At 38.0% G+C, this 23,672-nt stretch overlaps 1 protein-coding gene across 1 annotated transcript in view; it reads right to left on the minus strand.

Annotated features, from left to right (window-relative positions):
- Nucleotides 1-22,673, minus strand: part of LOC101446246 (cytosolic beta-glucosidase) — a 156,454-nt gene extending 133,781 nt beyond the window's left edge. The window contains exon 1 of the mRNA XM_004477758.4: nucleotides 22,369-22,673. Coding sequence (XP_004477815.1) covers nucleotides 22,369-22,426 — 58 coding nt within the window. The 5' untranslated portion in view covers nucleotides 22,427-22,673. The remainder of the gene's footprint in view (nucleotides 1-22,368) is intronic.
- Nucleotides 22,674-23,672: the final 999 nt, after the last annotated feature.

Consider the following 23,672-nt stretch of genomic DNA (forward strand, 5'->3'; position numbering starts at 1 on the left):
ACCTTTTAATTCATACTATATTCTCCTCCATAATCAATTTCCCATTTTGTTGTAGGTCTCCACTTTTTTATTACTATAACTCTACATGGCTTACATGAGTTTAATACACATTCTCCTAGGTCTTATATGGTACTTCTGCTAACTTTTACTATCAATATTACTGTTATACTTCTTTTCTTACCTCATCTGCTTTCCCTGGCCATAATCTTTTTCCTTCAAGGGAACTTAGACAACAACAAGGAAACAGAATAAGAAAAACAAAGCATCAAAGAGAAAACTTAACACACACACACAAAAAAAACACCAGCTAAATCAAACCCAAGACTAGAGAGAGGAGCTGATCAACTGAACAAACCCATCAAGATAAAATGATGACCTGGAAGAGATGCAGAACATCAAACAACTAATCAAAGCTGTCCAAACAAGTATGATGGACCAACTTAATGAAGTGAAGGAAGAGTTGGAAGATATTAAGAAGACACTGGGAGAACATACTGAAGAAACTGTAAACATATATAAAAAGATAATGAATATGATGGTGATTAATGGCACAATCCATGAAATAAAAAATACACTCAGCAAATAACAGTAGATATGAACAAGCAAAGAAAAGAATTACTGCTGTGGAAGACAATACATCTGAAAACAAACTGATAGTAGAAGTGATAGATAAAAAGACAGAAAAAATCCAGCAGGGTCTTAGGGATCTGAATGACAACATAAAACACAAAAACATATGAATTATAGCCATCCCAGAAGGAGAAGAGATAGGAAAGGGGACAGAAGGAGTGTTAAAGGAAATAATGGCTGAAAACTTCCCAACCCTATTGAGGGACATGGATATACCTGAAACAGTATAAATCCAAAGAGGCCTACCCCAAGACATATACCTGTCAAATTATTCAATGCTAAGACAAAGAGAAAATACTGAAGGCAGCAAGAAAAAAGAGAAGCATCACATACCAGGGAAGCTCAATAAGATTAAGTGCTGATTTCTCATCTGAAAACATGGAAGCAAGAAGTGAGAGGTATGACATAGTCAAGGTAATAAAAGATAAGAATTTCCAGCCAATAATACTCTATCCAGCAAAGGTGACATTCAAAAATGATGGAGAGTTCAAAATATTCACAGATAAGCAGAAATTAAGAGAGTATGCAAATAAGAAACCTGCCCTTCAAGAAATACTAAAGGGAGGTTTAAAGAAAAAAACAGGAGAGAGAGAGTTAGAGGAGAGTGTAAGAATAACTAAAAAGACAAAAAGAGAAATAAAAACAACATATGACATATGTAAACCCAAAGAAAATTTGACTAATGTAAGTAATTCCTTGAGAGTAATAACAATGAATGTTAATGGATTAAACTAAACAGTCAAAAGACAGAGATTAGCAGAATGGATAGGGAAATATGACCCATTTATATGCTGTCTATGAGAAACCCTTCTTAGACCCAGGGATTCAAGAAGGTTGAAAGTGAATGGCTGGAAAACAATCTTACAAGCAAACAATAACCAAAAAAAGAGAGGAATAGCTATACTATAATCAGACAAAATAGACATTAAATGCAAAACTATCATGAGAGACAAAGATGGATACTACATATTAGTAAAAGTGGTAATCTTTCAAGAAGAAAGAACAATCATAAACATTTATACACCTAACCAGGGTGCCTCCAAAATATAAGAGGCAAACACTGGAAAGACTAAGTGGAGGAATAGATGCATCTACAATTATAGTGGGGGACTTTAATACACCATTATCACCATTAGACAGAATATCTCAACAGAGGATCAATAAAGAAACAAAGACTTTGAATAATGTATTAGAGGATCATTAATAGATATATATGAACACTACACCCAAATACAGCAGTATATACATTCTTCTAAAGTGCACATGGATCATTCTCCAAGATAGACCACATGCTAGGCCACAGAGAAAGTCTCAATGAAATCAGAAAAATTGAAATCATACAAAAAAAAAATTCACCACACAGTGGAATGAGTTGGAAATCTGCAAGGGACAGGGTAACAGATTAAGAACAAAGATATGGAAGTTAAACAACACACTTTTAGACAAACAGCATGTCAAGGAGGAAATCTCAAAAAAAAAGCAGTAACTACCATGAAACTAATGAAAATGACAACACAACATATCAAAACCTATGGGATGCAGCAAAAGCTGTATTGAGAGGGAAATTCATAGCCATAAATTCATACATCAAAAAAGAAGAAAGAGTTAAAATTGAAGACCTAACTACACACTTGGACAAATTAGTTTAAAAACAAGAAACTAACCCCAAAGGAAGAAGAAAGAAATCACAAAGATCAAAGCAGAATTAAATGAAATAGAAAATAAGAAAGCACTAGAACAAACAGACAAAATCAAAAGCTAGTTCTTTGAGATGATCAATAAAATTGACAAACCCTTAGGTAGATTAACAAAGAAAAAAGAGAGAAGATGCATACACAAAATAAGAAATGAGAAAGGGGATATCACCACTGACCCCACAGAAATAAAGAGTATCACAAGAGGATACTTTGAAAAATATATGACAAAAAGAAGGACAATTTAGAGGAAATGGACAAATTTCTAGAAACACATAAGCAGCCTACATTGATGAAAGAAGAAATTGATAATCTCAACAAACAATTCACACATAAAGAGATAGAATCAGTCATTAAAAATCTCCCAACTGGTTTAAGATATATTTAGGGTGGGGATTTCCTCCTGATAGCCTTCATATTACTCAAATGTGGCCACTCTCACAGCCAAACTCAGCGTGTAGATGCGATGCATTCCCCCCAGCGTGGGACATGACACCCGGGGATGAGCCTCCCTGGCACCGAGGGATCACTACCACATACCAGCTGAAGAAGCAACTAGAAAATGACCTTGAATTAAAGATTCAATGCGGAACAGTAGAATATACCTGTCTACATATAATAACATGACTTCGGGAAGTGGTTTGACCTAATGTAAGGGGGAAATGGAAAGGAGAAATGAGATTATAAGGCTGTGAGTCTCTAAAAAAGAGTCTGGAGGTTGTCAGAAGAATACCCCTATGTACAACTGAACAGAGTCTAAGAGACAGATAAGGTAGATACAACCCCAGGTACTGGTTCTTTTGAGGGATAAAGAGACCCACGGGTTCTATGGTCATGGCAGAAGGGGTTCACTGCCATGACAGATGGCCCTTCTTTGGAGCTGGTGTTTCTGCGTGATGGAATTGGACTCAGAGGGGATCTCTTTTCACAAGACTTGCATGCTACTTTATCGGAATTGTAGTTGGTGCTGGGTTTAAGATATATGTAGGGGATTTGAATCTCTGGACTGATAATATGACACCCAGGCCCAGAGCCTCAACAGACTTCAGCTCCTACACTTTGATTTATTGGACTTACTCCACTCAGCTAACATGGAGTTGAAGAAGGTCAACCACCACAACATGGAGCCTAGAGTGTCTACAACTAGAAGCAGGAGGAGTGCATCCAGTACCCATGTGGAATCTAAGCCCTCACTTGACATAGGTGTGCAATGGACACAACCAATCCAATGTCCACAGAGAAAATGTGGAATGGGTGTGGGAAGGGTAGCCATGGTGGCTGCTGGGTGTGGGGAACGGGAGGAAGAGATGAGATGTGGAGGCGTTTTCGGGACGTGGAGTTGTCCTGGATAGTGCTTCACGGACAATTACGGGACACTGTAGATCCCCCCAGGGCCCACTGGATGGAACGTGAGAGAGTCTGGGCTATGATGTGGACCATTGACTATGGGGTGCAGTGATGCTCAGAGATGAACTTACCAGGTGCAATGGATGTGTCATGATGATGGGAGAGAGTGTTGCTGTGGGGGGAGTGGGGGGCGGGGGCGGTGGGGTTGAATGGGACCTCATATTTTTTTTTAATGTAATAATGTAATAAATAATTTTTAAAAAAATTAAAAAAATAAAAAATAAAAAAAAGAATTGAAACATAAAAAAAAAAAAAAAAAAGATATATTTAGGGGATTTGAATCTCTGGACTGACAATATGATAGCCAGGCCCTGAGCCTCAACAGACTCCAGCTCCTACAATCTGATTTATTGGACTCACCTCACTCAGCTAAGATGGAGTTGAAGAAGGACAACCACCACACCATGGAGCCTAGAGTGCCTACAACTGAAAGCAGGAGGATTGCATCCACTATCCATGTGGAATCTGAGCCTCCTCTTGACATAGAGGTGCAACGGACACAACCAATCCAAGATCCACAGAGAAAAGGTGGCATTGGAGTGGGAAAAGTGGACATGGTGGCTGATGGGTATGGGGAATGGCAGGAAGAGATGAGATGTGGAGGCGCCTTTGGGACTTGGAGTTGCCCTGGATGGTGCTTCAGGGGCAATCACCGGACATTGTAAATCCTCCCAGGGCCCACTGGATGGAATGTGGGAGAGTATGGGCCATGAGGTGGACATTGACCATGGGGTGCAGAGATGTCCAGTGATGTACTTACCAAATGCAATGGATGTGTCATGATGAAGGGAGTGAGTGTTGCTGGGGGGGGGGAGTAGTGGGGTGGGGGTGGTGGGGTTGAATGGGACCTCATATTTTTTTTAATGTAATATTTTTACAAAATCAATAAAAATAAATAAATAAAAGAATTAGACACAGGGAAAAAAAAAAACAAAGCCATGAGCCAATAAATTTCCATTGTTTAAGCCAAAAAAAAAAAAAATCTCCCAACTAAGAAGAGCCCCAGACAAGACAACTTCACAGGTGAATTCAACCATACATTCCAGAAAGAACTAACACAAATCTTGCTTAAACCCTTCCAAAAAATTGAAATAGAGGGACCATTGTATAACGCATTCTACAATGCCAACATTACCCTAATACCAAAGCCAAAAAATGACACCACAAGAGAGGAAAATTACAGACCAATCTCTCTAATGAACCTAGATGCTAAAATCCTCAACAAAATACATCCTAATCATATTTAACAACACATCAAATGAATTATATACCCTGATGAAGTGGGTTTCATCCCTGGTATGCAAGGATATGTCAACATAAGAAAATCAATCAATATAATACACCACATAAACAGATCAAAAGAAAAAATCACAAGATCATATTTATAAATGCAGAAAAAGCATTCAACAAAATACAACACCCTTTCCTGATAAAAACACTGCAAAAGATAGGAACAGAAGGAAACTTTCTGAACATGATAAAAGGGTATATATGAAAAACCCACAGCTAACATTATTTACAATGGTGAAATCTTAAAATCTTTCCCTCTAAGATTAGGAACAAGACAAGGATGCCCACTTTCAGCCCTCCTATTTAACATTGTGTTAGAAGTACTTGCTCAAGCACTGTGGCAAGAACCAGAAAAAAAAGGAATCCAAATTGGAAGGGAAGAAGTAAAAATTTCCCTATCTGCAGATGACATGATCCTATACATAGAAAGCACTGAGAAATCTGCAACAAAGCTTCTAGAACTTATAAATGAGTTCAGTAAAGTCTCAGGTTATAAGATCAATGTGCAAAAATCAGTAGTCTATCTGTACACCAAAGATGAGCAACCTGAGGAGGAAATCAAGAAAAAAATATATTTACAATAGTACTAAAAAATCAAATACTTAGGAATAAATTTAACTAAAGATGTAAATGACTTAAACACAGAAAACTACACAACACTATTAAAGAAAATTAAAGACTAAAATAAATGGAAGAATGTTCCCTTTTCAGGAATAGGAAGACTAAACAGCTTAAGATGTTTACCCTACCCAAATTGACCTATAGATTTAATGCAATTCCAACAAAAATCAGTACAGCATTTTTTTAAAAACTGGAAAAACTACCTATGATATTTATTTGGAAGGAAAAGAGGCCCCAAATAGCCAAAGACATATTGAAAATGAAAAATGAAATTTGAGGAATTATACTACTGACTTTAGAACATACTACAAAGCTATAGTGGTCAAAACACCGTGGTATTGGCACAAGGATAGACATATTGGCCAAAGGAAACAAATAGTGAGTTGCGATACAGATCCTGGCAAATACAGCCATCTGATATTCAACAAGGCCACTAAGCCCTCTCAACTGGGAGAGTATGGCCTCTTCAACAAATGGCGCTTGGAGAACTAGATGTCCATATGCGAAAGAATGAGAGAGGACAACCATCTCACATCTTATACAAAAATCAACTCAAGATGGGTCAAAGATCTAAATATAAGTGCCAAGACCATAAACTTTGGAAGACAATGTAGGGAAGCATCTACAGGACCTTGTAATAGGAAATGGCTTCATGAACTCCACACCCAAAGCACAAGCTATGGGGAAAAAAACAGATAATTGGGACCTCCTCAAAATTAAATGTATTTGGAAGTGGATTTGACTCAACTGATAGAGCATCTGCCTACCACATGGAAGGTCCAGGGTTCAAACCCAGGGCCTCCTGACCACAGAGATTCCCAGTGCCACTGACAAGAATGCAAGCAGACACAGAAGAACACACAGTGAATGGACACAGAAAGCAGACAAAAGGGAGAAAGGGAAGAGAAATAAATAAATAATAAATCTAAAAAAAAATAAAAGTCTTTTTGCCCCTCAAAGGAGTTTATCAAGAAAGTGAAAAGACTGCCTATCCAATGGGAGAAAATATTTGGTAACCATATATCTGATAGGAGCCTAATATCCAGCATATATAAAGAAATCCTTCATCTTGAAAATAAAAAAACAAACAACCCATTTAAAAAATGGGCAAGAGATTTGAACAGATGCTTCTCCAAAGAAGAAATACAAATGACTAAAAAGCACATGAAAAGATGCTCAACATCACTAGCTATTAGGGAAATGCAAATCAAAACTATAGTGAGATACCATCTTACACCCATTAGACTGGCAGCTATTAAAAAAAGAGGACTATCAAGTGTTGGAGAGGATGTGGAGGAATGGGAACTCTCATCCACTGTTTGTGGGAATGTAAAAGGATCCAGTCATTGTGAAGGACAGTTTGGCAGTTCCTCAAAAAGCTAGCTATAGATTTGCCATATGACCCAGCAATTCCACTGCTGGGTATATATCCAGAAGATCTGAAAACAAGGACACAAACCGATATATGCATACCAATGTTTGTAGCGGCAGTATTCACTATTGTCACATGTTAGAATCAACCCAAATGCCCACCAACAGATGAAAGGATAAAGAAAATGTGGTATATACATATAACTGAATACTACTCAGCTGTAAGAAGGAATACAGTACTAACACACGGGATAACAGGGATGAATCTTGAGGACCTTATGCTGAGTGAAGCAAGCCAAATGCTACATGGCCTCTCTGATATGAATTCAGCAAATCAATCTGTCTCAGAGAACTAGTGACTGGAAGATAGGCTTACAGGAAACATGCTGGGAGAGAAAGTTGTAAGCCAACACCCACATGAGCAAAATCTATGATAAAGCGGAGGTAAGTAGTTGCACAGTGAAGGGATAAGATGGGGACATTGTGATACAATTGGATGGAGCTTTGCAGGCTTGAGGGGCACTAGGGTTGGAAGGATGGGTCAGATGGTCCATAGAAGTGGGGGAAGGCTTGTGGGGGAGCAGGTATGTGGTTGAAACTGCAATGTTGAGAAAACTCTCTAGAAAAATAATAATAAGGAAGGGTTACTGGTTTAAGGTCTTTGACAGATGGCATCTGGCACAGGGTGCACCTGGGGCAGACTTCTAGGGAGTGTATGAGTGCTCATCTTGTCATAGTTTGTTATATCAGTGAATGGAGACCCACACAATGAGTGGGAAAGCGTTGTATTCCCATCCTGGGGAGGCCTGATGATCTCAAACAGAAGAGAGGGTGTCTCTTGAGAGCATGGGTGGCTCCCAATGGGGGAGGACAGACTAGGTTGTCAGGCCCTCAGCATTGTTGCATCTATGACTCTTGCCCTTCAAGCAGTGAAGCTTGGTTGTCACCGTGGACCCCAAGGGAAGGGGGAGAGAGGAATAGAATAGAAGGAAGAGGGGGTAACTGGGGAACAATGGATGTGTTCTGTAAGACCATGCAACAATGGATGCAGGCCATGTTAAATTTCACCTAAAATATATAAGGGTGTATAGTCTAAAATGTAAACTATAATGTAAATCATAATATAACCAAAAATTTATAAAAGTGTACAGTTTAAAATATAAACCATAATGGAACCATGCTTAGTAGCTATGTTTCAATATCTGTACATCAGTTGTAGCAAATGTTACATCCACATGTAAAATGATCATTGCTGGGGAGGGGGGAGGAGGGGGAGGATATTGGGTATGTGCAAGCCCCCTGTATTCTATACGTGACATTTCTGTGACCTCAAACTTTTTTGAAGACATTAAAAAAAAAAGTAAGACACTGAGGAAGAAATTGAAGAGAATACCTTGCCACTGTACATACAGGGCAACACCTATTACAGTCATGAAAGGAAAAATGTCCAAAAAAATCTTTATAATATTTTTTCATTTTTTAATACCCCAATTTACTTTTTACTTTATTTTGGTTTTTCTAAATTAGCTTGTATTTTATTTCTTATCTTTAAACCTATCATTACTATTTCATTTTCCTATTAATTGAATTTGGCAATAATTTAGGCTTCATTTTTTAAGAAGTTTTGGATCACAGAGGGGTTCAACTATGGCAGGGAAAGAGCTTTGGTGTGGAGTGTCATTGATGGGGGATGAATGGGTGGGAGGGAGTTCTCCAGGGCATGCATATAGGGTATATAGATATGTTCAGATGTTGGTTGGGTATTGACGTAGTGGGTAGAGTTTCACACGACAACTGAGGGACTGCTGAGTTCCCATCCTGAGGAACTCTGTCACGTTCCCCAATGGAACAGCAACAATCCCCCAAGTGCAAGGGCAAAGACCAGTGAAAAAGGATGGTCCAATAATGGGCCAGGTCACTGGAGTCATCAGAACAACTAACAAAATGTCCATCCCGAAAAACAGAAAGTATCTACAACTACAAACAAGACAGTTCTATCCATCTCCCCCATGGGGTCTAATCTCCCTCTCAATTAGATGCAAAGTGGGCATCGCCATCCCAAAATCCTCAATATCAAAGAATGAACAAACATAAGGGGGTAATGCAACTATGGACCAAAGGAAACTTATTATTATTCTAGTAATGGAAGAACTTAGATATAAAGATAGTGGTCACCAGAGATTCTGAGGGGAGGGAGAGGGAAGAATAGGCATAACATAGGGCATTTTGGGGACATCGGAATTTTTCAGCAAGATATTACAGTGACAGATACAGGTCATTATACATTTTGTCAAAACCTATAAAATTGTGTGGTGCAAAGTATAAGCCATAATGTAAACTATAGACCATGGTTAGTATCAATGGTTCAATATTGTTCATCAATTGTAACAAATGTGCCATACTAATTAAAGATATTATTAATAGGGGGAAATGAGAGAAGGGGAGGGGGTGGGTTAAATGTAAATTCCTTATATTTTCAATGTAACTTTTCTGTAATCTTATACTTCTTTAAAAATAACATTTTTTAAAAAATCTCCCAACAAAGAAAATTCAGGTCTAAATGGTCTCAGAGGTGAATCTACCAGTCATATGGAGAAGAATTAACACCAATCCTGCTTAAACTCTTCCAAAATTTTGAAGAGGGGGAAAAATTACCCAACACATTTAATGAAGACATCATTACCCTAATACAAAAGCCAGATAAAGATACTACACCAAAATTCAGATTAATCTCTCTAATTAACATAGATGCAAATATTCTAAACAAAATACTTGCAAATAGAATCCAACAGCATAATAAAATAATTATACGCCACAATCAAGTGGGACTTATTCCTGGTATGCAAGAGTGGTTTAACTCAAGAAAATCAATTAACATAATACACCACATTAACAAATTGAAGGAAAAAGAAAAACATGATCATCTTGATCGATGCTGAAAACGCATTTGACAAAATCTAGCATCTTTTCTTGATAAAAACACTTCAAAACATATGAATAGGATAAAAGTTCCTCAATATGACTAAGTACATACATGAAAAACCCACAGCCAGTCTCATACTCAATGGGGAAAGGCTAAAAGCTTTTCCTCTAACATCAGGAACAAGATAAGGATGCCCACTGTCGTCATTGTTATCCAACATTGTACTAGAAGTTATAACTAGACCAATTAGTCAATAAAACAAAATAAAAGGAATCCAAATAGGAAGTAAAACTCTCACTATTTGAAGATGGCATGATCCTATATTTAGAGAATTCAAAAATGTCTACATTTCCTAATACCGTCTCCTTAGCATGGCACTGGCTTTTTAGCTTCATGTCCCTCCATTTGCTCTACCACCAGAACACACAGTTTATGGCAGGCTTTCTCAAGGCCTGAACTATGGTCCATCTATAGCGGAATCATACAGGCTACTCGTAAAAAATACAAATTCCTGGGTCTTCTGCAAAAACGTTAATTGTATAGTCTGGTATGAGGCTCAAAAATCTTTACGTTAACAAAAATACCGAATGATTCTAATATGTCATAAAGTATTAGACTTCTACACCATTAGCTTACTCTATTGGATATGTCCAAATCATTCTCCAAAAACAATATAAGTATTCATACTTCTGCCTTTTAGCTTGTAATGTTTCCTCTGCTGATATGCCCGTCCTTGTGGCTTTCCCTGAAGCAAAACAAGCAAAACAAAACAAAAACAAACACAAAAAAAATCTTCTTAAAACCCCAACTCAGATGTCCTATGAACCCTCCTTCACCTTATTGTTTTGTTTCAACTCTTTCCACCTTTACTCCAGTAACATTTTGTTTTAGTGTTAAGAATTGTTGTATTGTATCAGTTAGTCATGTACCTGCCTCTATCCTCCACTAGAATGCTGGATTCAAGAGATCATTTTATTCATTTTTCATCTTTTGGACCCCCAAGGTATAGTGCCTACTGCAGATAAATGTCTAATTAGGTTTAATTAATAACTACATAGCAGTAATTCAAATGTTCATTTAAATTATTGTCTTCATTAGAAGGAAACCAAGTCTCTAAGTGCAACAAAGAAGGAGACATTTTCAGAATATTCTTGCATAATTTCTGCCCAACCTAGAGAAACCATCATCCATTAGCAAGCCAATTACATCATAGCTTTAGTATGGTTGGTCTTTATTTGTGCCATGGAGAGAATAACAAGAAAACCGAAGGAAGATGTTTGGCCTTAGCTGTATAAGATATCTATACAAAGGAATTCCTCAAATTGCCCTTAATCAAACCAGCTGGACAACAAGAATTTATTGTGTACCTATATTTGCCAAGTTCTCAGCACTATGGGAAACAAAGGATACACTATAGTCCTTTTACCTCCATCACATTTACTGTTACACACACAAACCCAGTGGACAATGGCCCAATGTTTCACCCTGTGAAAGAGCCTTAATCTCCCACACTACATACATAGTCACTGATGTGCGTCCCTAAACTTTCCTGCAATCTCGCCCTGGATAATAATTTATAAAATACATGAAGTAATGGACCATCGAGAGAAAATGTTGCTTTTTCAAAGATCCCCAAGTATGCATCTGTATGATGGACTATGATGACTCCAAAGGAAGATTATTGTCTTCAGAGTAAATAATCACTTTCCCCCCCAAGTCCTAAAGCCTGTATTTAAATGATCACTCATGGGTGTTGTGGGAGTCTTTAAGCCTTAGCTTAGCAATTCCCAACATAAAAATGAGTTATATTTCAAAAATCTTGTTTATGAGTTGCCTACCCAGAAACTCACCACTGCCTCTTACATTATGTTTTGATTTCCCAGATCTACCCCTAAAATCTATTTATCTCATTGCACACCTGAAGTATATTCAATGACACCCATCCCTTCTTACAATACTGTTCCTTTGAGAAAACTTCCTCTAAATTCCCAGTCAGATGGCATGTAAATACATTTCTACCTGCATTCGGAGGTTGCAGCGGGAAAAGTAAGGGATGAGAATGAGAAGTGAATGACACAAATGTTCAAAAAAAAACCCTCTCTAGATGATTCTTACTTATTAGAGGCAAGAAACAGACTAACAAAAAAAGGCAGTCCCCACTATCAAGGAAGGCACTTTAAGATTTGAAGTGGCTTTTACTATCTCCTTATTATCTATTTAAAATATACATATGGTTGTGAGAAGTTTTGGCATTGAATCTGAAACTCTCCAAACCTTTGTCTATATTTTTTTTTCCCCTAAGTCCTTTAGGTTTATTGTATAATTAGTACATATTTTAAATAGATTTTAAAATAGTTACATTATAGAAAATGTTTTCTTATTTTGAAACAAATGAAAGCAAATAAATCTACAGTTTCAAAATATAAAATAGGCCCTTTCAGATTAAAAACAAGTATTTTTTTTCTATTATTAAAATGTAAAGGATTTTTAAAATCTCATTTATTTTGTCAATTGGTTCTGCTTAACATTCTTCAGCCCAGTCCACTCTCAATTATCCATGCTAAGAAAGGGCGATCAGTGGCCTGGATAATCTAAAACAGCAGACAATTTCAAAAGCCCTTGTATTTGGCCCGGGCATACTTTACAATCAAACTCTGATTATCCACACTAATGAAAGGAAGAACAGGCACCTTGAGAAAGATCCAAAACCAATATAGATCTGCTTAGTTGGTTTAGGGCACCCCAAGGCAGAGGCCCACGTGGTATAATAGGAAGAAAACAAAAGAGACCCAGCTGCTGCCCATGGAGCACACCCTCACCATCCAAAATAAAAATGCACAGCTATGATCTTCACATCAAAATCTGTTTATTAGTCGTCTTTAGAGGCATGGATTTATCACCAAAAGATCCCATGTAAAAAGACATATTATCCTTGTTGTTCTAAATAATTAATATAAGAATGAGTTGTTCGTAGATACCAAAAATTGCTCTTTGAGTTTCCCTTTTCCCCACTCCCACTGCCAAGTGCTCATAACAAACTTGTAAGGACAGCAAAAGGATAAAGATGAAAGACATAGCATGCTGGAGTGGAAAGAACTCTAGGAAGTTAGGAGACTGGGATCTTTGCTCCCTGTTGGTCTCTGCTCATGCCAATACAGTTCTCAAATACACAGCCAAGCAGAGAAAACAACATATGCAGAGGTAAAGAGGCATGAAGGTTTGGGCACATTTAAACAACTACATGTATTTCATTTTGGCCAGAGAATAAAGTACACATGGAGAATCAAGAGAAGAAACTAAAGATGTAGTCAGAGGTAAAATTATAGTTTTGGTTTTTTTTTTGCAACGAGTTCAGAAATTATTCTGTAAAATGTAAGAAGACATTTAAAATTTTTTCAATAATTGTAAAAATATATTGAACACTTACCATTTTCCTAGCACTGTTCTAAGTATTTTATGTTAATAAACATATTTAATATTTATAAGAACCCCGAGATAGATACTATTTTTATTTCTATTTCACAAGGCATGTAAGTTAAGTGACTCCCAAGATTGTATAGCCAGAAAGTGATGGGGTCAGGGTTCAAACTTAGTCTGTTTGAATTCCGAGTTCACGCTCTCTCTCAAAGATAGGGAATAGTGTGGAGAGAATTGCAAAAGTCCATGCCAGAAGCAATGTGCAGGAGAGATTAGAGAAGAACAGAGAGAAGGCCAGGAAACTTCAAGGTAAGAGATGGTGAGTTCCAGAACCAAAGGAAAAGTAGTAGCAATGGAGAAGAAGGGTATAAACAAGAGATCTAGAGGTGAGAGAATGAAAAATAATTTGATTGATTGGTTAAATAAGGGAGAAGAGGAAGAGGCAGAGTTTAGAATGAGTTCTAGGTTTCTGGCTTGGACATTTGTGAGAGGGCCTAATAATTTGGAAAGAATCTCTTCACCTTGTGTACTGGTGAATTTACCTAGAAAACAACCCCTGCCAGATTGACAAATCCAGAAAAGAACAATACAACTAGTGCCTGTTTGGTTTTTTTTTCCCAGAATGATGTTGGCACATATTCACACAAATAAACAAATGTCCTACCTTCACTGATGAATTTAGCAGTGATAAAATATTCATGTACAAATATGTGAGCCAATTTATAGAACCATACTTCAAACAAATTATTAGATGCAGTACTATATTCTGTGTAATATCCATGTATTAGATGCAGTACTATATTCTGTGTAATATCCATGTACAACTGTACATGTAGAAAGTTAGATAAAAGAGAAAAAGCACAGGAAGAGAAGAAAGATGCAAAGACAAATTATACCTTATCAAAATCTTAATAAGTGTATAAAAAAAGTGTATAAAAAAGTCTGTGTTATTTGGCAGATATAGGGGTTCTCCCCTCACACGCATAGTCCTTTATGTGAAAACTGTTAACAGTCCTTCCCCTCTTACACAGAATTCAGTTTCTTATAGAGTCAGTCCTGTTCTGGTTAGATAGAACTACCTATCTTCAAAGTAAACCTAAATCAATTACCCGTATTAATCAAAATATTCTTTCATTCATAAACATGAATGAGGATCATGAGGCTTTTGACAAAAACAAATAACATGAAAGATAAGGGATAAAATAAGCAAATAACCCAAAGATCTTAAAGATTATACCAAAAAAAGAGATGAATTTAATTTTTAAATTAGTATTATTGAAGAGATCTGAAAAAAAATTGGCAAAGTGTAAGAATGAGTTCCTAAAAATTAAAAATATGATTGCCACAATTAACTCTTTAATAAAGGGCTGAAAAATAAAATGGTCACAGCTAAAAACCAAGTAGTAATCTGGGTAAAAAGATGAGGAAATTACCCCAGAGAAAAAGAAGCACAAAATATAAGAAAATGTTTCCAATATTCATCCAATGAAATTTTAAAAACAAGAGACTAGAATTAGGAATTTCGTAGGTGAGAAATTTAAGGCTCAGAGAAGTTAGATGATTCAACCCCCAGTTATCCACAGTCTGGATATATGCCAGGTGTGTCCCACTCCTAAACCCAAGGTTGAAATTCAGTCAGTTCATAGGAGAGTGGCCCACTGAGTACTTACAGTTGCCATCCACTCTGATTGGTCAATGTAGATGTAAGTTTAGTCCATACCAGTTATTTACAGTTGTCATTCACTCTGATTGGTCAAGAGAGGTGCCAGTCAGTATATATCAGTTGTTTATAGCTGACATCTGATTGGTCAATATAGGTATCATATCAGTTGATAAATAATATCATCCCTACCTTAGCCCATACTCTTGCAATGATGATCACATAATTTTATGGTATAAGGTAAAAGGGGAACAATTGTTGAGATTTTTGTGGATCTCAAGTTTGAAGCTGGGGGAAAGAAATAAGTGTGCTTAAGTTCTGACATATTGATTTTCAAGCTGTAATGAATTTCATGGATAAATTCTCTCTTCTTCCTTTTTCTGTGCACACTGAGGGAAAAAAAAAAAAAGACCGTAAGTCTGGTTTTCCTTCTCTGATCCAGAGAGAGGCAGGCCATCTGATTAGCCCTGTTCTGGGGTGCTCAGGAGATCAAGTCCCAAACTGCAATATTTAATGCATGGGATTGAGCAGAAAACACAACCCAAGAAACACAGCCAAAATTAGTTGTGTGGAGAAAGAATAGAGGACACAGTGTAGAAAAATACTGACATCTATAGCAGGTTTTCATCTACCTCCAGCTCAGATTTGTATGGACCAGCTGAGTTTCAAAAAGACACTAGAGAAGAACAACCTGGGTAAAATAATAACAAATTTGTCCTAAAACTAAGTAACACAACTGCCCTATTCGTAACACAACTGCCCTATTCATCCTTTTGCTTTTTAGGGCAAAATAGCCTGAAATTTCTTAAGTGTAGGATTCAACCTTATCCACACCAAGGGAAACTGAGATGGCCAAAGTTTGATGCCAACTGTAATTTCTGCTGACATAAAGTCAAACTCAAAGGAAAATCAAATCCAAACATTATATTGGTATCCAGTGCAGCATCAAAGGTTTACAATGGCATCATAAAACTGAGGACTTTGCCTCCTTAAAGAACGAGAAACTCAGGTCCCACCAGGAAGCATTAATAGAGTAGTTTAGACTTTACTTAGGATTTGTGGGATCTTTGCAGAGCATGTTCACCCCTTAAGAGCCTTCCCTGAAATCACTGGGAGTTATAAACTCGTAAGAGCTGTAGAACTGGGTCCTAAATGTCATTTTCATAGCTCCTCTGTGGCCTACCATGGAAGTAAACAAAATGCCACTGAGCTACATGCTTCTGTGTGCCTCCCATTCCCTCCAGCCAAAACAGAGAACAGAGGCAGATTCACAAAGAGTTAAAGCCATGTGATTTTTTCTGTACTTAAAAATACTGCATGAAGCTTATTTCTTTATGTGAGATGATCATCTACATTTTCTTCTCCTCCTCTAAGTCTAATGAATATTTTTCCAGGTTTTTCAATATTCTTTACAACTCACCTGAAACAATTTTCCTCCTGCTTACAGCACCTATTTATTTTTTATTTATTAAATGTATATTGTGTTTTCCTCCAAAGGGCTCAAGGTACCACATAGCCAACTCTAAAACATTGAACTCTTCTTAAAAACTATAAACAACGAAGTAGCCAAAAGAGAAGGCAGAAGGGATATAAACAAGAACAAGAAGAAACGAAGACCCATGGATCTGATGAAACATGCAATCAAGTACTAAATATTTTAGGAGACCTAGTATCAGAAGACCCCTCCGCTATCGGTCAGTCCTACCTACAAAGACGCTTCAGTACCTTCTATTCCAATAAAAAAGCCAAAATAGTTCCATTTTTATTGTGGGGGAGGTCAGTGGGAGTGATGGGAGAGTAGGGGCGGTGAGAAGTGGGCAATGTGGGGAGGGGTAAGCTCACAGCACTGCTTTTGTTTGTTTGCCTGTCTACCACCCAAAAAGGCATATGCTAGTTATCCCTCAGGGCTCTCTTGTAGGTGTCTGAAAACAAATTCACCTACACAGACAACTGTTTCCATTTAAAAGCAAAGGGCTTGCTTTTGAAAATCAGGGAAGAGAGATGCCTGGTAATGCTCTATAACAAATCACTGAAAAGTTAGATATTTTATAACAAATCACTGAAAAGTTAGATAATATATCTCATGTTCAGTCCTCAGTTCTGAGGCCAAGGCAGCACAAAAGTTGGAAGATTCTCAAAATCAAAATACGGCCGAGTGACCCCAGCTTTTAAAATTCCAGGGCACATTGGAAGCCACATGTTGACTTCCTGCTTCTGTAACCAGAGCAATGGAGGAAGGAGTGGTTAAATGGTCCCTCTTCAGAGCAGTGGCTGGTAGAACTAGTTAAGAATGAGCAGGAGGGAGTATATTCTACTTTACAGTACAAACAAGAAATGATCATTACCACTAAAATGAGAAGATGATACAACTCTCCTTTCAGCACAGAGTAAGAGAAAATGCAGCCAGCAAATGAACAATAATAGCTGTATTATTATTACTACACCTGAGTCAGGTTAGTATAAGAAACGAGGGAAGGCCACCAGTCAGAACAAAGCCATAACTCACAAAGACCCACAAAGAACAAGGCCATGTGGCAATGCCTGGAAACCCCCTGAGAGAAGGCAGCTACTAGAGAACAAAGCCAAACCCTTATGACAGAAAAGCCTGCCAAAACCCAGGTCTCCTGGTCCCGTTTGAAACTCCCAGACTCAAAAGAAGTACCGGATAACTCCAAACAGAAAGACCTCCCATTGGTTGCCTGAAAGCTGACAGGTGAAGGTAGAAAGGCAACCAATCAACACAGCAAATAGCTGGGGTCCCTACTTTATATGGTGAGGGTGGTGGCGGAAAGAGCCTACACCGGCCCACCCAGGGCCCCACCTTGCACATCTCTTGCCTGGGGCATACCCTCATCCGGGTAGTGGGTGGATACTTGCCCTTTCTCTCGTTTCTCTCGTTTCTCAATAAACTCTTTACTCACTTGCCTAGCCTATGGCATGTACTTAAACTCTTTTATGCCACAGAGCCAAGAACCTACAAATCCAGAGTGTTCCAGGAACACTATTTTTTTTATTATTGCTCTTTAGTGAGCACACCGTGGCAGGCATTCCTGTGTTCCAGTTACACATGCTAACCTCTTTAATTCCCAGAACAAATCTACCAAATGGGTATAATGGTTTCCTAATTTTATAAATAGGGAAACTGAGGCTTAAATAAGTTTTTGCCCAAGGTCATTCAATGAGTAAATACTTGAGGTAGGATTCAAATCCAGCATTAATAGGTGGGTAAGAAGGCTTTGGGTGTGAAACTAGCAAACACACAAAAGCCACTGTGCAAGCTGGCCGAGAAAGGTTGATGGCTCTTGGTAGGGCACATGGGATCAAATTCCCCACTCTGAGAGCATGCTAAGAGAGAGGTCACAGCACAATAGGGGGTTAGCAAAGAAAGAAGAAAAAACTGAGGCACTAAGAAGTTGAGACACTTGCCCAAAGTCATACAGCTAGTAAAAAATAGAAATAAGTCTCAAATCCAGCAAGTCTGGCTTGAGAGCCCACCTTTATAATCACCATGCTATACTGCTCCTAAAACCTAATTAATTATTTTCACATCTCTTCCATTGCTCTGCCACCCCTTCTCTGCTCTATCTGAACTCTCTTCTCATAGGAAATGTCTTCTACATGGCAGCCATAGCAATAGTTTTAGCAGAGGTTCTTCATTTCCATTTCTGGAGACCTGGGAAATGGCAAACAAAGGTAGGAGTGATAAGGAGCATGGACTGTGCCAAAATTAAGCTACTCTCTCCTCTCGGTCTAGGGAAATCTTCTTCCCCATCTTCAATGATTCTCTTCTCATCCTTTAAGCTTCAGCTTAAATAACACGAATTCACAGAGATCTTCCTTGACCACCCAACTCAAGTTACTGCCTTCAGATGACCCCTTATCACAACACCCTGTTACTGCCAAAGCACTCACCTACGTCACAAAAATTTCATCTATTTATTTACTTGTTTCTATCTCTATCTCCCACTGGATTGTAAACTCTGTGGCAATGGTTATCTTGTCCACCTTTACACCATCCGTGACTAACACAGAGGAGGTGCTTAATGAATATTTTGAGGATAAAATGGATTAAGCTATACGGAAAAATTCAGATCTCCTGTCAAGTTGGAGAACCAAAATAAATCTTCACCCAAAATAATCCCTGGAGAAACTATGGCATAAGGATCCCAGGAACTCACAGCAACAACAAACAGAAAGAAACTCCAGTGGAGAAAGGTGGATTCTTGAACAGATTCCTGAGAGCTGCAGTCTAGGGGCATCATGCCAGAGGAGCAATGGGAAGACAGTTGGAGTAAAGCTTAAATTTTGTCCTTGTCTTTCAACCCAGATGTCTTGGGACAATCATTGGAAGCAGCCCTGAGGCTGTGAGTACCCGATCAAAAGTCCTGCTTAAGTACAGTCTTAATGAAAATAGCTGCCCTTGGCCATTCACCACGTCCTCTAACTCCAAACCTGTATCTTCCATGCCTAAAATACCCATGGCTTTTCGGAGTGCCCCCACTACTCACCCTCAGTGCTGCTGTGCATTATTTGTTTTTATTTTCTTTTTTAGGGAGGTACCAGGGATTGAACCTGAGACCTGGTATGTGGAAGGCAGGCACTCAACCACTGAGCTACATCTATTCCCTATATGAGCTTTTAACAATGAAACCCTAACCAAAGAACTGGCCTGGGAAAGCATCAGTGAATGAGTATTAATCAGCAGAGGTCATTTGGCATCTGGGGTTCTCACCACCTCCTTAAACTTATAGACAGATGCAAAGACCTATTCTTAACCATTCCCCAAAACCACAGTAATAAAAGCAATGTGATACTGGCCAAAGGTCATGAAAATAGACCAAAGAAATAGAATAGAGAATTCAGAGAGAGATCAAAGTATATATGCAAACAATATTCAATAAATATGGCACCATGAGACACTATAAAGTTAATAGAAGAAAATAAGAGTATGCAAGGAGTAGGAGGAGGTTTTATAAACAAAACTGTGTACTTTGTAAGCACAAATGAGAAAATAAAACAATTAATATGTTTAATGACTTCACAAAGATTAATTTTCAGTGAAGGACATCACTTCAAAGTTTATAGACAGATGGCAGGGTAGCAGAAGGCATCTATATCTTAAATTAACCAGGAATTAAAACTAGAAGATATAAGAAACTTCTGGCTATTGTTAGGTAAAGATAGTAACCCCAATTCTTAAATGATTAAAGGCAATTTATAGAAGAGAACCCCCTAAAAAAAAGTTAACAAACATAAGGAAGGATGTGTAATATTACTAGCAATCAAGGAAATGCAAATTAAGACAATGTGGCATCACTTTACTATTAGACTGGCAAAAATTAGAAGGGTAGATTTTGCCAAGTCTCAGGGGGATGTAAGGTATAATAAAGTCTGACTCCAGTTTTGATGTTTGACTGTTGACATCTTTTAAGCCTCTCTACTCCTTCTTGCGATTCTGCCCATATCTGGGCAAGTTAAGGGAGACAGGTTCTCCCTCCTTTAGCTTCAGCAGGTCGTTCAAAGCACTCATGGGAGTGTCAACCGCCACCCACCATAAAAACCCCAAGCCAATCTTCTTTCAGTGCTCTTAAGCCTAATTTGGACCTTTGGGAATCAACTTGCTCTCCCTAGAAAACATCATTACATTAGTAATAAACCTTTTTTGTCCACTCTTTGTATGTGCATGATGATATGAGTCTCAAAATCTAAACCATATTTCAGGTGGGGCTCCATCTTGTGTTACAGAGTGGCTACAAAATATAGGACTTGCTAGTTGGTGTAAATAATTAGTCACTCATTCCAAAGTGCAATATGGTACATTGGAGAGAAATTAAATATACACATTCCCTATGACTCAGCAATTCTATTCCTGTGTACATATTCCAAAGAAATTCTTGCACAGCTCCATAAAATATCTTATATAAGGTTTATTTTTGGTACCAGTAGTTGGGAGACAAGCTAGGTGTCCATTACTGGAAAACTGGAGAGGTAAATTGTGATGAATGCAGATAATGCAATATTATACATCAGGCAAAGCAGCATATTAGATGCATACAAAGCAATGTGACTGGCTCTTAAAAATGCCAAGTTTCACCAAAAAGTAAGAGGCAGCATAAGATCTATAAACAATAGCAATTAAGTACAGTAAAAGACACATGTAAATAAATGATAATACACATTTTACAAGATCACATAGCAATAAATGATAAGCATATTAGACATATTAGAGTAGTTACTCCAGGGGAAAGGAAGTGGGATGGACATTTTAATAAACAAATAAATATTGACCATTATCTTCATGACTATCATTTGAATTGCTTATAGCATAGGAATTCTCTTATCTAGCTTTATAATAAGTGCTCGATAAAGGTGGATTTTTTCCTGATTTGGAGGAACTCCAACTGCTGAATTCCTTTATGGCTAAAGAACTTTTTGCTCCCTGATAGAACTGAATGATAGAAATAGAAGTGTCCTTATTCTAGTTTTTCCAAAAGTTCAGTTAATACAACACTAGTCTCACAAAATTTACCAAAAGAAAAGGATACTAGAGTCAAATGGATTTTTAAATACCGCTTGAAGACTCACAGTACACTTTTCATTAAAAGTTCTAGAAGTCTCACAGTAGAGAAAACTGATTAGTTTTGTTTAACCTGGGGTTTCACACACTTATTTGACCAAACAAAATTTTTCCCATAATAGCTATTAACAATCTCTAACTCCTAATACATTATATTCCTAATAATCCTTAATTCCTAATTCCAAAATATATTTGGAAAATCTGATCTAAGCATCCTATTTTGCAGATGAAGAAACTGAGATTCAGAGAAGAAAAGGAATTCACATCCTCCTGCATGGTAGAATGAAGACTTGAACTGAGATCTCCACTGCAATCTGGGAGCTTCACCACGTTACAGTTGCTCCCCTTTACTTAGCTTTCCCCAGTAAATGGTGTAACGTACTATTTTATAATTTGCCTTGTGCTCTCTAGAAATAGAATAGGGCATCCCTTCTAATTAATGAATGTCCTTCATTGAAGGCGTTTGGGGATTTTTGAAGGAAATGACAATAGGAAAAAGATGTCTCATTTAAACCTGGGTTGACTGAGAATACAGCTACAGTTTCTAACCTTCTCACGCCACCCCATCCTTATGCCACGGGAAAGAGGGGCACGGGAGCAGTCCAGTGGGAAATTTAACCTCTTCTGTTTGAAAAGTTGCAGAGTTTCATTTTTACAATTAAAGTCCCTTCAATTCGTTCCTATGTAGCTTCTCTCCTCCTGCCCCTTTCCTGATCACGCAGGACCCGCCAGAAGTAATCCACCCCATTCCTGTTGAAGGGAAAGGAACTTCTCCTACCTTCCACTTGATAAGCTGCCGTGGCTGCTCCCCAGCCAAATCCTGCAGGAAAAGCCATGGTTCAGAGTCGACCAACTAGGCGACACTCAGAAAACAGCGGAGCCAGAGGAGCCAAAGCAGCTAGGTAAACTATTAAGTGAACTCTCACCCCAAACTGAACTTTCAGAATGCAAATTTGCATTCAAACAAAAACTGAGCCTGATTAAAGGATCCTACATGACTGGACACAGCTTTAAAAAGAACTCAGGGAACTTTGTACAAGGCCAACAATCGAACTTTCTTCTCCAAGCTCTCCCTGATTTAAAAGTTGCATCAGCCTGGGTGCTTGCTGAGTAACTGCTTTGTCAGCACACCCAGTCACCTGATCATTTCCCTTTTAATGTAATATATGGATACTGCTTTTCAAAATCAAATAATCCCACTAGAATTTTCCCTTAGCCTTCAGTCCATACCTCCCAGTTCCTAATCGCCCCTTTGTAGAGGTAAACATTTTCAACTGTTTCTTCTTTTATTTACTCCTGTGTTTGTTTGTTTTGCTTTGTTTTGTTTTGTTTTGTTTTGGAGGCACCAGGATTGAATCCAGGACCTCATACATGGCAGGCAGGTGCTCAACCACTGAGCTACATCTGCTCCCCAAATGTTTAATATATTTTTTATTTATTTTTAAAAGATACTTAGATTACATAAAACGTTACATAAAAAATATATAAGGGATATATAAGGGATTCCCATATGTCCCATTCCCCACACCTCCCACTTTTCCCCACATTAATAACTTCTTTCATTAGTGTGGTATATTCATTGCAATTGATGAACACATTTTGGAGCATTGCCACTAAGCATGAATTAGTTTTTATTAGTTTTATTTATCTCTCCCACTCAATTCTGTACATTATGGCAGGATATATAATGGTCTGTATCTGTCATTGCAACGTCATTCAGATCAATTCCAAGTCCTGAAAATGCCCCCATATTACACCTCTTTTTCCCTCTTTCTGACTTCAGCACCTTCAGTGGCCACTGTCTCCACATCAATGATATAATTTTTTCCATTGCTAGATTCACAGTAAGTCTATAGTTGAATACCAATAAATCCACTCTCGTCCATATTTTATTCCCCAATCCTGAAGATTCTGGGATGGTGATGCCCACTCCACCTCCAACTGAGAGGGGGTTTCAATCCCATATGGCTGATGGATGGGATTCTCTTGCTTGCAGTTATAGACTATCTCAGTAGCTTGGTGTGGTAATTGTCCATCCTTACCTCCTTGTTGGTTATCCTGGGTGAGTCCAATGAACTGGAG

The sequence above is a fragment of the Dasypus novemcinctus genome, chromosome 1 (genome assembly GCF_030445035.2).
Source record: "Dasypus novemcinctus isolate mDasNov1 chromosome 1, mDasNov1.1.hap2, whole genome shotgun sequence".
Classification (NCBI taxonomy): domain Eukaryota; kingdom Metazoa; phylum Chordata; class Mammalia; order Cingulata; family Dasypodidae; genus Dasypus; species Dasypus novemcinctus.